We start from the raw sequence: 14,165 nt of genomic DNA, 5'->3' as shown, positions 1-14,165 counted from the left end.
GATCACTTTTCCTTCAAAACGGCTTTGACTGACGGATAAGTTAAATTGCAAAAATTTTAAATTTTGGTAGATGTATTGCAAAAATTGAAACATTGTGGTCGAATTGAAAATCGGCTCAAACTTTGAAGGGGTAAAGTGTATTTTTCCCTAAAAGAAACATAACCTAAAAATTGTCATGTCCACCAAAAAAGTGTGTTAAACATTTTTGAGATAATGTCTTCCTAAAATAAGAGTAATGCAATAAACTATATCTTTATCCAAAAGTTATTGCACAATATTAATGTGACAGTTCCAATGATAAATGCTTTTTTTTTTGAATTTTGATACTAACTAGTAAAAGGTTGAGGTGGGATAAGGGCTGGTCTTAAATACATTCAAGCCTTTTATCTATATTTTATTCAACTGGAGAGCGCAATATTAATATAAATTTAATTTAATATGATTAATTTAGAACAATCCACCTTAATATTTACTTTACCTTTAGTATAAAATTCTCATTCTTTCCAACGTACATTGATGTCGAGCAATATAAAATTCTACTTATATTTTGGTAGCCATTCTAAGATTTTGTCAAAACATATATTTCTATTTACAATCTATTCTTCTTTTTTTTCTCTCTCTTTTTGGCTATCCTCACTATATAAGGATTTTTTTTTTTTTTTTACTCTAGAAAGTGTTATTCTAAGAGTAACATTTTGAGCTTCATTGTATCGTGTGAACTATTTTGTCAAATTCCTTAGCACTTAGAAATGGGACAAATTATGTTCTAAAAATATCGCTGCCATTGTGATCGAGCCTTGAAGTCCCAATTTTATTTTTCTATAAAAATTAATCATTGATTTTTCTTTTTTTACGAGCCTCTGTTGATTTAAAATCTAATTTTTACTATCATCTCATTTCAATTATATAGTAGTCATATAACAATCTACTAGAAAATATTATCCTTTAAAGAATCCTGAAAACACTGAAAAGCCAGCCTCAAGAAATCCAATTACTTTATATTTTTCACTATAGACTAAAAGTACCAACATAGTAACAATTGGCCTACAATTTGCCAAGTTTTCGAAAATGAAAAAACATGTTTTACATAGGAATAGGAAGCAACAAAAGTATGTTAGAAGACATGCTTAGATAATTGTATTTGTGTAACAACTCGTACACTTAATATTTCCATCATGCATATGTAAATTGTCACATCTCATCACACGTGTAATAACACATACACGTGTACATCTCCTTTAACGGCACGCAGACTCCCCATTCCTTTTGCTCGTTAACGCATATGTAGTTGCACCACGTTGAATTTTTGCAAGGTTCATCCACAGATCCGCTTAGAATTGCGCATATATGAGCGTATGCTAGCATTTGAAGACATTATTGAAAATTAGGATTATATAAGTATATAAATGTTTAGACTAATTAGGATTCTGGAAAGAAAATAACTTTTATAGAAATACGGCAAATCAAATCTTTTGTACCATCTGGCACGTTAAAATGGAACAATAAAAGTGAGTGTTATGAAAATATCATATCTTTACTTTTCTCTTCTTCATCCACAAAATTCAAGAATTTAAAAACACATGAAATAAAAACCAACAAAAATTCAGATTCTAAACAATCTTAGCAAAATCTACCGTCCCCAATACTTGCACTCTTCAACAAAAAAAAAAAAAAAAAATCAAATTTAAAACAAGAAACACTTTCTAAACCAATGGTTGATTTTAAAAAAAGTTGAAGTGGAGAATGATAGGAAAAGACAAATACCCTTTCTTTTTAAGAGAGTTTTAAAGTCATTCTCCTATAGAAATTATTCTCGGAAAACAAGTAAAATCGCCTAATAATATAAAATGCAAAATAACAGTGGATTGAGATCCCTTATAATTTTCTTTAAATTTGAGATTCTCAAATTCATAAATCTCAGCCGTTCATCTCATCTAAGCATCTAAAATAAGCAATGTTTCAACATTTAATGAGGATGTCAATCCAAACAACAGTAGACTATGTTGGATAGCTATGTGAAGAATTTATGAAACCACTTACTTGCATTTGTGAGAATGATGAATGCGAAGTAGATGATAATCGTATAAAACTTACAAAATTGAAAAGTCATGGCTTTCTTTTTTTTCTTCAATTTATGCTTTTGTTATGGGGATTAAAAGTATTTATAGCATGAGTACCTTGCTTTATTTACATATTATTCTTGTATTTTAACAAGCTACATTTCTTCAATGGTTTTTCTTTTTCTTATTGGTAATAAAGTAAGAAATGAATGCTTCATTGGCTTCTTGGTCGTCAAATATACCATCACTTATCAAGTTTAGCGGCCGAGTTAAATTTTAGTACACAAGAGGCAAGATAATAAAATATCGATGAACATAAATTAATTAAAAATATTAAAAAATATAACTAACATAAATTTTTCCCAAAAATATTTTTAGCCAAAAACAATATCTTCATTCAGATACGTAACCTAAAATTTTTCAAGTACAAAAAAAATAAACAAAGAGTAAAATAAATAAAATGAGATAAAGTTGAAAACAAATGATAAATTGAGTTTTTAGATAAACTTTGATAACAATCAGAATAATAGGACCGCTTCCTATATATTATTCTGAACCGTCGGCCGATATATAGTTCACTTTATATTTTGGTAGCCTTTCATTCTAACATTTTGTCTAATAACAAATGCATGAGGTGAAGCCTGCACCTCCGCACCTCTCCACCTCTCAATATAATATAACTATAACTCTTGAAGATGTTGACCAAAAATAATAGGGGTGGACAGTTTAATTGTTTATCGCTTACCGATTGTTTATCGACTGCCACCGACCGACAATTGACTTCTGACGATTGGTAGGCGAAATAAAAATATTGTTTCGACAGGTGGTAAAAACAAAATTTATCGGTTAACTGACTTAGCTGATTTTTCAAGTGAAATTTAAATTTTATCTGGTAACTTTTCTTATTGTGTTTGTCCAGCTGATTTGTAATTATCATTTTGATCAATATTCCATGAATTTACTTTTTCTTTTCATTTATAAACATATTATTTACTGATTATGTAGTTACAATGAAATTTATAAATGTTAACATAAAAACTTGTCACCAACTAATTACCGATTAATCGAAAAAGTCAAAAATATTCATTGTCGGTATGAAGTTGGTTAATTAATCGACTTAACCAACTTTTACGAATCAATAAACATGTCCCTACTGACACCGACGGTACCGATACCCGAAATAACATGACTTATGGTGTATTTAAAAGATGATCGGCGATTTTTGTTAAATTGCAATCAGGCCCCGAATTCAAGTGAACCCAAATTCCATCTTTACTGAAATTGGGTTTTTAGTCCACACTCACTATGGCCCAAAGCTCAAGTAAAAATTTATTATTTTCTCGTTCAAATTAGCCCACATGCTTTTCCTCCCTACAAACACTGAGCCCATTGCATCAACGTCGTTGTTTTGACAAACCCCCAACACACACACACACACACACACCACCATGAAAGCTCACCAGCGCCAACTCAGACTCCGCCTCCACGCTTGCACCACGCGCCGCCATTACGCCACGAAATACACAGCGAAGGTGACCTCCACCTCCCCCACCGGGCGCTCACTTACCGCCGAGGTCACCCCTCTCCGTTCTCCCTACCCCACCGACATCCGCGGCTACCCAGTACCCCGCCGCCACGTCATCTGCAAGGCGACCCAAATCCTCCTCCACCACCACGCCAACCAATCCCGTCCATCCACTTCACCACGCCCGAACCCGAATCCCTTCCTCGACCTCTCCAACTACCTCCACTCCCTCGCTCTCCCTCTTACCCCCTCCGAGGCCTCCGAAATCCTGAAATCCCTAAACGACCCCTCCCTCGCCCTCAACTTCTTCCGCCTCTGCCCCTCGCTTTCCCCGAATTTCCAGCACGACTCCTTCACCTACACCCGCCTCATCCTCATCCTCTCCAAGTCCTCCTCCCCGGACCGCTACGAGCTCGTCCGCTCCCTCCTCTCCCAGATGGACCAGTCCAACACGCGTGGCACCATCTCCACCGTCAACATCCTCATTGGCTTCTTCGGCAAATCCCAGGACCTCGGCCTCTGCATCTCATTGATCAAGAAGTGGAACCTCACCATGAACTCTTATACCTACAAGTGTTTGCTTCAGGCGTACCTCCGCTCCCACGATTCCGACAAGGCCTTCCACGTCTTCACCGAAATGCGCCGCCGAGGTTACAAATTGGACATTTTTGCTTACAACATGTTGTTGGATGCTCTCGCCAAAGACGAAAAGGTCCGCGTTACTATATTCCCACTTGTTTTATCTTTTAATTTTCCGTATGCATATTTGGTTAAGGTTTTGCTGCAATTAGGAAAGGGATAATATGATTTGCTCTAGAAAAATGCGTCATTGGGATTTTTGATTGAGCTTCGCCTATATAAATGTGCCCACATGATGCCATAGAAGTGACTGTCATAAAAATTGAATGTCTTCCAATAAGATACAAAGAAAATGAATATGCGTCAACAAAGATTGGAGTTATATCAATGGTGGGCTTCCTGTTTATGTCCCAAGTAGCTTTTAGCAGCTGCTTTGTGCCTTACATTTGAGTTCCGTGGATCCTGATTATCTGATCTGCAGAATTGTTACAGGTTGGCCAGGCTTACAGGGCTTTTGAAGACATGAAAAGGAAGCATTGTGAGCCTGATGAGTTTACATACACAATTATGATCAGAATGAATGGAAAGATTGGTAAAGCCGATGAGTCACTGGCACTCTTTCAGGAAATGCTAGCAAAGGGCTTCGCTCCAAATTTGATTTCTTTTAATACTATGATGGAGGCACTTGCTAAGGGTCGCATGGTTGACAAGGCCATTCTTCTCTTCTCTAAAATGGTGCAGAATGATTGTCGGCCGAATGAATTCACATACAGGGTCGTTTTGAATGTTCTGGCTGCAGAAGGGCAGCTTGGTAGACTAGACGAGGTGGTGGAAGTATCAAAGAAATTCATGAATAAGTCGATATATGCATATCTTGTAAGGACTCTGAGCAAGCTGGGCCATGCAAGTGAAGCTCACCGGGTGTTTTGCAACATGTGGAACTTCCATGATAAGGGGGATAGGGATGCTTACCTTTCCATGTTAGAGAGTTTATGCAGTGCAGGTAAAACAACAGAGGCTATAGACCTGCTGGGGAAGATTCATGAAAAGGGAATAGCTTCTGATACAATCATGTATAATACCGTTTTCTCGGCCCTTGGCAAGCTGAAGCAAATCTCGCATCTTCATGATCTTTATGAGAAGATGAAACAAGATGGTCCTTCACCAGACATATTTACGTATAATATTCTCATCTCCAGCTTTGGCAGGGCTGGAAAGGTTGATGAGGCGGTTAAAATATTTGAAGAACTTGAGAATAGCAATTGTAAACCTGACATAATCTCTTATAATTCCTTGATCAATTGCCTTGGGAAGAATGGTGATGTTGATGAAGCTCACATGAGGTTTAAGGAAATGCAAGAGAAAGGATTGAATCCTGATGTTGTCACATATAGCACGCTCATCGAATGCTTTGGGAAGACGGATAAGGTTGAGATGGCCTGCAGGTTGTTTGATGGGATGCTTGCTGAAGGATGCTGTCCTAACATTGTAACATACAACATCTTACTCGACTGTCTTGAGAGGTGTGGGAGAACTGCTGAAGCAGTGGATCTGTATGCAAAACTTAAGCAGCAGGGGTTAACGCCAGATTCAATTACATATGCGGTGCTTGAACGTTTGCAAGGTGGTTCACATAGGAAAGTAAAACATCGAAGGCAAAGCCCGATTACTGGTTGGGTTGTTAGCCCTTTGAGGTGATGAAGTTGCCATGGGGATTGCTCAAGAAACTAATTGCATATTTTTAGTCACTGCCTTTGAGGGCAAGTGATATTATGGAGTTTTTTGATGATATTGCCCGTAATAGGGACCAACACTGGACGATGACCATTTTTTATGGTGGTTGTTCTTGGTACAATTACCACAGAGATGTTGTAACTTCAGGGAGACCTTTTGGTTTTTGCTTCAATTCAAGTTATGGGGTTCTCCTTCTTTTCTCTTGTTACTAAACGAAAGGAGCAGCAGCAGCTTTTATCATTGTTTTTTTATGGATGTCAAGTTACCAGGTCGCTTTTCAACATGACACCAGCTGTGTCAGGTAAGCACATTTGCTGTTATTCTAATGTGATTTAGTGAAGATTACTGATTCATTACACGTTTGCTGTTAATTCTAGTCTGGCTTAACGTTGTTGCCTGATTGTATTTGCACCGCAGCTCCACATAGTCAACTCAAATTTCTAATTTCAAATTTAAGGCTCAATGTAAAAGTTGAATGAAAAACATGCATTAGCCAACATAAATGATTTTTTAAATGAGTAATTCTAAATATTCAACTCGTGTTTCACTTTTATACAACTGGGTTGATGTAGCAGTGCCCATCGATCCTTAAATTTTTTATTTTATTTTTAATAAACATCGATCCTATATTTTATAGGTACAGCATCACTCTTTTCAAAATGAACAGAAAATAAGACATTTTAAAATGAGTTATGCTTTTTGAGTGGTGTAAGTTGACTTACGTTTTTTTAGAGATGCAAGTCATTTTATGCGATTCTTATTAACATTATATTAGGATTTATGCCCTAAAAACTAATTTCCATTGTATGACATTTTAATTTATTAAATAAAGTTGTTTGTTTTCTGAATTATATGAGAACATTGAGCATATTATATTTTACATGTGCATAATATTCTGTATATATACGTTGTCCTTAAGTTATATTGAATATAGTTTTACATGTGTTAATGAGATTATCACACAAAAGATTTAAACCATAAACTTTGTAATTTATATACTATTTGTTCATAGTTAGTAATGGGATTAGACATTCCATTTGATAATACTTTAACATATCAATCATGATGATTAGGGTCGGCTTGATGCATTTTGAGGCCTAAGGCGATAAGTTTAAGTGTAGCCATTTTCTTATATTTAAATATTAATCAAATAATATTTTAGTTTAATTTAAAAGTCATTCTTCTTGCCTTTTAAAATACAAAATTATTAATTAAGTTTTTATATTCAAGACTTTCCATATTCTTCTCAGCATTTAATTCAAATTGACGTTAGAGCACATTTGGAAACAAAGATTTTCCATGTTTTTCTGACAGTTTAATTGAAATTGGCATTGCTACTTGGAGAAAGTTACGTACGTAGGACTTTCATGATATGAATGGGAAAGTAAACAAGCGGACATTCTAATAATTTATATACATTGAAAATCCATGGCATCGTGGACTTTAATTATTAACTTCCATGGAAAATTCATTATGCATGAACGTGAATTGTACACATTAGAAGAAATGAAATGATTACATGTCCAGAGTCGATAACATATTGGTACGATTATAATGTACTGAATGGACCCTATGAATTATTATATGCAATTATTGTCATCTGTCAAAACGAATAACTTGAATTCACGGCAACTTATAGCTTTAACTCTCAATTCAGAGATGATTGTAAACTCAAATGTGAAGTAAATGTTATTTTGGTACATTTAGGAATTAGGAGTGAGACCTTTCATGATCAAAATGTCGGTGTGTTTTGTGACCACATGTAGCATTTTAGTAAAAGTTAAATTTACTAAATGAAATATAATTTTAAGAGTACAAGAATAATCAAGAGATTAAATAGGATACTTAAGGATGAAGAGAGAGTAAATTAAAGTGACGGTTTATTTATGAATTTAATTTTCAAAATAAATACTAGAGTTTAATTACAATTTTGAGAAAATTCATATATCTCTATCAAACTACTACTATATTGTCAATGTCCTCCAAAAACTATATAGATTGCATCAATACGCCTCTTAAACTATAAAAAATTGTCAATGTCTTTCTAATGGCAAAAATACCCTTAATACAAATAAAAATATAATTCTAAATTTTTTGACAAAAAATAAAAAGAGAAAGAAAAAAAGAGGCTGGAAGCCTAGAACACTGTATTACTTGCTATGATTTTCATCACTTCGCATGTCATTAGTATCTTATTCGCTAAAATTGTGAAAATCTTTTTTAAATTCACAGACCTTGAATTTATATATGCACAGAAATGATGATCATATTTTTATTGGTTTAGTAGCATTTCATTCCAAAACTTTTATTAGCTCTTCTTTACAAAAGAATGCACTTCTTTGTTTAATCTTATTATATTTTTTTTACCGAATAGGTTATGACTCGGCTGGATATGCTTTATTGAGTAATGCTAGAAGGAGGACTAGAAGGAGTTTTTCTTGTGTCCTCCCAAATGTAACGTGACTTTTAAAATCACCAACATATCAAAATCTTATAATGATCATCTCAAATTTAGTGGTGATTTTTAAAAAGTTAAGTCACATTTGAGAGAAAACAAGAGTTTTCATTCTAGCATTACTCTGCTTTATTTGTAGCAGTATATGAAGGATCGGAAGTATGCACCCAAAATGCCTTCTTGAGCATAGTATCTAAGAAGCACCGCTATCTGTGGTGAAGTCACAAGAAGTTAAGGTGTAAAGATGAGTGTAATTTATATCTCATGTAAACTCTATGCTAGGCTTGAACAATATAGACTTCTTGTATTCATATTTTTAGTTGATTGAAAATCGTATTGTATTCAAAGAATGTGTGTAAATACTTGTATGATGTAAGAGTTTAGTGACAAATTTGGTATTGACAATTATATAAGTAAAATCCAAAATTTATTTTAAGAAAATTAAACATTATTAACAAGGAGATGAAGTCGTTACCAATAATCAGTTATCAGCGACGATTAAGGGTGCGTTTGGGATTGTGATTTCACAAAAATAATTCGCGTTTTTAAAAGATATTACAAAACATAAGGCGTTTGGTATTGCGATTTAAAAAGCACTTAATTTAAAATAGGAAAAAAATCTGCGATTTCAATAAGCAGATTAAGGAGTGCTTATTTGAAAAAGTGCAAATTTAAACCAAAATCATAAATTAGCATAACAAATATTTAATAAAAAAAAAAAGTATTTTTTAACATATTTTACCAAACACTTTTGCGATTTTAAAAAGTAGTGATTTCAAAAACGCAATTTTTAAAATTGCATTTATTGAAACCGCAATTCCAAACGGACCTTAAATCATTGATAATAATTAGTTATCAACAACATTAAGTTATTGATAATCAGTTATCAACAATGACATTCAGTTGTCACTAGTAACAAATTATTAGTGATGACTTATTGCTAATAACTAATTATCATCTACGCTAATAAGGATTTATCAGCGACAACTTAGGCCTTATTTGGTTCGCGGATTGTCTAGTCCTTTGGAAAAGAATTAGCTACCACTAGGAATAGAAAAGTGTGAAATATATTAGCTATTCATATTCCTTTGTTTGGTTGTAACTCCGGAATAGACTAGTTAATCCTATTTCTTCGTTTGGAATAATGCAATATGCTGGTGAATAGAATCGTATTGTGATTTTATTTCCTAAAATATCCTTATAATACAAATACAATTTATATTATTAAGGACTTTTTTATTTTTTTGAAACATAAACAACTATACAGAATCAAACTCAATCTTGACTTCTAATGTCAATCAAACTCAATCAAGAAAAATAAACGGTACAGAAATTTTTTTTTTTTTTAAAATAAATAAATAAAGATAGAAAGAAAGAAAGAGACGAGGAAACAGAATCAAAGAGAAACATTACAGAGAATCAAAAGAAGAAGAAAAAAAAAACATAATAAAAAAAAGAAACTGAGAAACGATACAAAAAAAAGAGAGATCGAGAAACAGAATCAAGAAAAATAAACGGTACAAAAATTAAAAAGAAAAAAAAGAAAAAAAAAAGAGAGAGAGAGAGACGGAGAAACAAAATCAAAGAAACGTTGCAGAGAATCAAAAGAGAAGAAAATAGAAAAAAAAAAAATAGAGAGACGGAGAAACAGAATCAAAGAAACGTTGCAGAAAATCAAAAGAAAAAAAAAACCGAGAGAGAATGAAAAAAAAAAAAAGGAAAAAAAATAGAGAGACGAAGAAACTGAATGAAGGAAACGTTGTAGAGAAAAAAAAGAAAAAAAAAAAAACTGAGAGAGAAGAAAAAAAAAATCCAAGAAGCAGAAAGAGAACGAAATAACCAAAAAAAAAGAGATCGAAGAGAAGAGAGAGGGAGAGAGATGGAGATTGTGAGAGCCTCGTGAGTGTGAGAAGAGTAGGGTTTTTTTTTTTTAGCAATTTTACATGTTAATTTTAATCCCATAGTAATGGATTAGCTAAGCTACTCATTTTTGAGTGGCTTAGCTAACCCTGTGTGTATGAGATTAATAGTCCCATGAGAATACACTATTCCCAGAAATAAAGTGTTACCAAACAAAGGACTAGCTATACCTAGTATTAACTAGTCCAATCCAAGGTTCTAATCCACGAACCAAAGGGGGCCTTAATGTCATTACTAATAACTAATTAGCAATGAAGACTTATCGTTTTGAGTTCTAAAGCTATTAGGGATGACCCTAAATATTATCATCGTCATTGATAAGGTTTATTAGCAACTTAAATTATTATCAGCGACGTTATCTTGTTTTGAGTTTTGAATTTATGAGCTACGACCCTAAACATTATAAGGAATATGAATTTATCAGATAGATGCGGCAATATCTTGTTTCGAGTTTTGAAGCTTTTGTCGTTGCTAATAGGTCATAATTAGTGTTGACTCTATTGCTGCCACTAATGATCAACAACGACGAAGCATTGATCGTTGCTAAAAGGCATTAGCGATCAGTTTTGGACTTTTAGCAATGACAAAATAATGAAATATCATTGCTAAAGACCAATTTCTTTCTGTAGTGGTAAGTGGAAACTTTCATTCACAGCATATGAATTTTTATTTTTATTTATTTATTTATTTTTTATTTTTTGTGTGGAGCATCTCATGTTCCAAACAAGCTTATTTAAGGCCTTTAAAATATGTAACACTATGGTATTCAAGAGGAAGGGAGAGATAATGTTTTACGCGCATCGCCTTTTTCTTGGAACATGATTCTCTCCAGTTCAAATGAACTTTAGTTAGTTATATTATTATAACTAACTGGATATTATCCCATTTAAATGAAATGGAGATGATCCTAATTCTTTTTTCTTGATACCTCTTGTTGTAGATTCATTTAAAGCATTTACATTCAATTCAATAAATTTGCTTTTCAGTTTAACTAAAAAAATTTCATTTTTTATTTTAGCTCCACGTTTTTACAAAGTACAGCATTCCCAATGGAGGAGCCAAATTGTACTTTTATCTAAAATGACTAATCAAATTTGTAAAAAAAAAAAAAAAAAAAACCCACATTGAATTAGCCAAAAAAAAAAAAAAAAAAAAATTGATATTTGATTGGATTAGCCAAAAAAAAAAAAAAAAAAAAAAAAAAGCTACATGTAGTAGCACTTTTCAAGTGATCTATTTTATTTTTTATTATTTCTCTCACATGTTTTCTCTTTTTCCCAAAACTTTTCCCACTTTCAAGGGATCATTATGAGAATATTCTTTCACAATTTTTAATAAAAAGATGGGTTAAATACTCTTTTGCCCCTAGGATTTAAACCCTTTATTATTTTTTTTCCATTAGGGTTTCATTTTTATCATATGAGGTACTTGTGGTTTTCATAAAAACGGAGATAGTACTTCTGTTAAAATTCCATCTAAAACTCAACAAAACGTCATGTCAGCACTAATCAAAAATTTTCACGTGTTATATAATTAATTTAAAAAAAAAAATTAAAAAGATTAAAAAATTTTATATATATGTATATATATATTTTTTTTAAAAAAAAATGGTTGTGGCTACGTTTCTACCCCTTTGGCCATGGGGTGGCTGAGCCACCCCCATCTGGCCAATTTGGGGGTGGCGAGCCACCCCCAAGGTGCCCTGAATTTTCTAATCTCCCTTATTATGCTCGACCTGAAAATGCATTTGGGTATTTTTATTGTTTTTTTCTGAGCATGCAATTATTAATTATGATTAATGTGTATCTTCTTCTGATTATAGTTCTCAATCTTTATTAATTTCAGGGCAAAGGAGTACAACGAAACATCCTTCTAAGAGTGGGAAAAGAAAGGCATAGCACCGGCCAGCAGAGCCTGCTGTTCTTTATCTCTACAAACAATTACAACATCTTGGGTTTAAGATTGTTCTTATATCAGGAAAGTCTGAAAGTTTGAGAGCAATTACAGAGAAGAACATGAAAAATGTTTCTTACCTGACTTGGGAGAAGCTTATACTCAAGTAAGCATCGGTCAGCATGCAGGACATCTCTCGTGTGTTTTCAACTTCGTTTCGACATTTTAAAAAAAAAATAAATAAATAAGTCTAGTTTTGATAATATATATACCAAACTAATTAATTATTAAGCTGTATATATATATATATATATATATAATTTTAACGTTAAATATATAAATATTTTAATAAAAAAATATAAACTATATATAAATATATTAGCCGTATATATAATATTCAAAACAATGGGAAAAGGGGAGGGGCCAGAAGTGGAACTATATGTATGTGTGCTTGTGGTTGTTGCCGGCCACCCAAGTTTTTTTAAAATTATATATTTTTAGTAAATGAATTCTTCGAAATTATATGTAAATTATTGCACTCTAAAATTTTAGAGCAAATATAATACAATACAATATCTATTATTTATACTTTTGAGATAGATGAAGCTAATTTTCAGATTTCAAGTTAAAACAAAGATAAGTGGATGTAAGTGTGTTAACTTATTCTAGGTGCGCGTGTAGGTTAATTAGTTTCCCTTTTTCTCTAGCTAGGTTCTAGGCAGCTAAGTTAATTAATTGCTTTCTCTTTTGTTATCTTGATTTACTTTCTTCATATAAAGATGCCGTAACAAAGCAACCAATATATATATATATATATATATACACGTCACTTTATGTTTTTGTTTTAACCGTTTCATGATAATTTGTTTATGGCAGGCAAACATCTGAAAAGGGTACCACAGCAGTAGTGTACAAATCAAAGAAAAGAACGGAGCTCGAAGCTCAAGGTTAAAGGATCGTCGGTATGGGAGATCAATGGAGCGACTTGCTGGGGGCGCATGTCGGCAATCGGATATTTAAAGTGCCGGATCCAATGTTCTACATTAGTTGAACATTGGTCGTTCGATTGAAAAGGTCGGGAGCTAATTATGAGATGTGCCTTACAATAATAAGTCGACAGCAGTCGCAAACTAATGTCTGCAGAATTGGAGTTTTAGGATATATTACTTAGTTATTTCTCATCTATATATGTTGTCTAAGTTTATCATCTTGTCTATTTTGATTCCCCGTATGTTTATCTTATCCAATAAGCAGCTCTATGGCTGGTGTATGTGAACTATTAAGGTAATTGTCAATGAATTATTGAGAATTTCTCTAAATTTCCATGAGATCATGAGACTTCTCTAGCAATTTGTGTGACTCCATTGCTTTGGTGTTGAGAATTGAGAAGCATCAATTATTCTTATCACTTTTTTATTATATTTAAGTTTATTAATTTTCCTGTTGTTACCCTGTACAATATTGATATATAAACAATATAAAATTAAAAAGAGAAAGAGTTTAACGTGGTTTGGCAATGTGTTTTTGTCCACAAAGAGGTGACTGTATTTTTCTCTTAATGATTCAGGGTTACATCATAACATATATATATATATATAAAAAAAACATTAAACCCTAATTGTACGAACGTATTTTGAAAATTTTTAAAATATCCCGTATTATACTACTCCGTGACTCCCGCTCTCTGCTCCCATCTACTTGGCCTTCCACTAATATTAATATGAGCTACTAGTGGAAGGCCGCCGAGAGCAATATGGACCCTAAAAGAACAGATGAGATCTTATCTGTTCTTATGATATGGGTTAAATCGATCTTATGATACGTTAACCCTAAAAGAACAGATAAGATCGAGGGCCCGCCGAGAGCAATATGGATGGGTTGAGGACAAGCTACTTCGTTCTACTGTATGCATGCCTGCAACGTACAAACTACGTACCCCACCAAAAGAAAAATAAGAAAAAGACAAAAATGATTTGTGGCAAAGCAAGCCTGATCTATC

General features: G+C 33.0%; 1 protein-coding gene and 1 pseudogene across 3 annotated transcripts; both read left to right on the top strand.

Moving 5' to 3' along the window:
• Positions 1 to 3,492: 3,492 nt before the first annotated feature.
• ABO5 (ABA Overly-Sensitive 5) lies at positions 3,493 to 8,733 on the top strand. 3 transcript variants are annotated; one of them, XR_015912614.1, is made up of 3 exons: positions 3,493 to 4,297; positions 4,657 to 6,199; positions 8,325 to 8,733. XR_015912614.1 is itself a non-coding variant. In XM_059603294.2 (2 exons), the coding sequence occupies exons 1-2, from the start codon at positions 3,509 to 3,511 to the stop codon at positions 5,860 to 5,862; spliced, it is 1,995 nt and encodes a 664-aa protein (XP_059459277.2). In that variant the 5' UTR covers positions 3,493 to 3,508; the 3' UTR covers positions 5,863 to 6,305. The 3 variants fall into 3 exon arrangements, 1 of the variants encoding a protein (XP_059459277.2); XR_015912613.1 differs by having other exon boundaries at positions 8,273 to 8,733; XM_059603294.2 differs by lacking the exon at positions 8,325 to 8,733 and having other exon boundaries at positions 4,657 to 6,305.
• On the top strand, positions 6,079 to 13,217 carry LOC148584819 (stem 28 kDa glycoprotein-like; annotated as a pseudogene).
• The last annotated feature ends 948 nt before the right edge of the window (positions 13,218 to 14,165 follow it).

The sequence above is a fragment of the Corylus avellana genome, chromosome 6, assembly GCF_965113065.1.
Source record: "Corylus avellana chromosome 6, dhCorAvel1.hap1.2, whole genome shotgun sequence".
In the NCBI taxonomy this organism is placed as follows: Eukaryota; Viridiplantae; Streptophyta; class Magnoliopsida; order Fagales; family Betulaceae; genus Corylus; species Corylus avellana.
Note: the sequence above shows the minus strand (reverse complement) of the source record. Positions and strands in the feature narration are given on the sequence as shown.

Excerpts from the sequence above, each read along its gene's own strand:
- ABO5 (XM_059603294.2), top strand. The coding sequence starts at position 3,509 with ATGAAAGCTCACCAGCGCCAACTCAGACTCCGCCTCCACGCTTGCACC. Across the intron at positions 4,298-4,656 it reads CTCTCGCCAAAGACGAAAAG|GTTGGCCAGGCTTACAGGGC; the intron begins GTCCGCGTTACT and ends GAATTGTTACAG.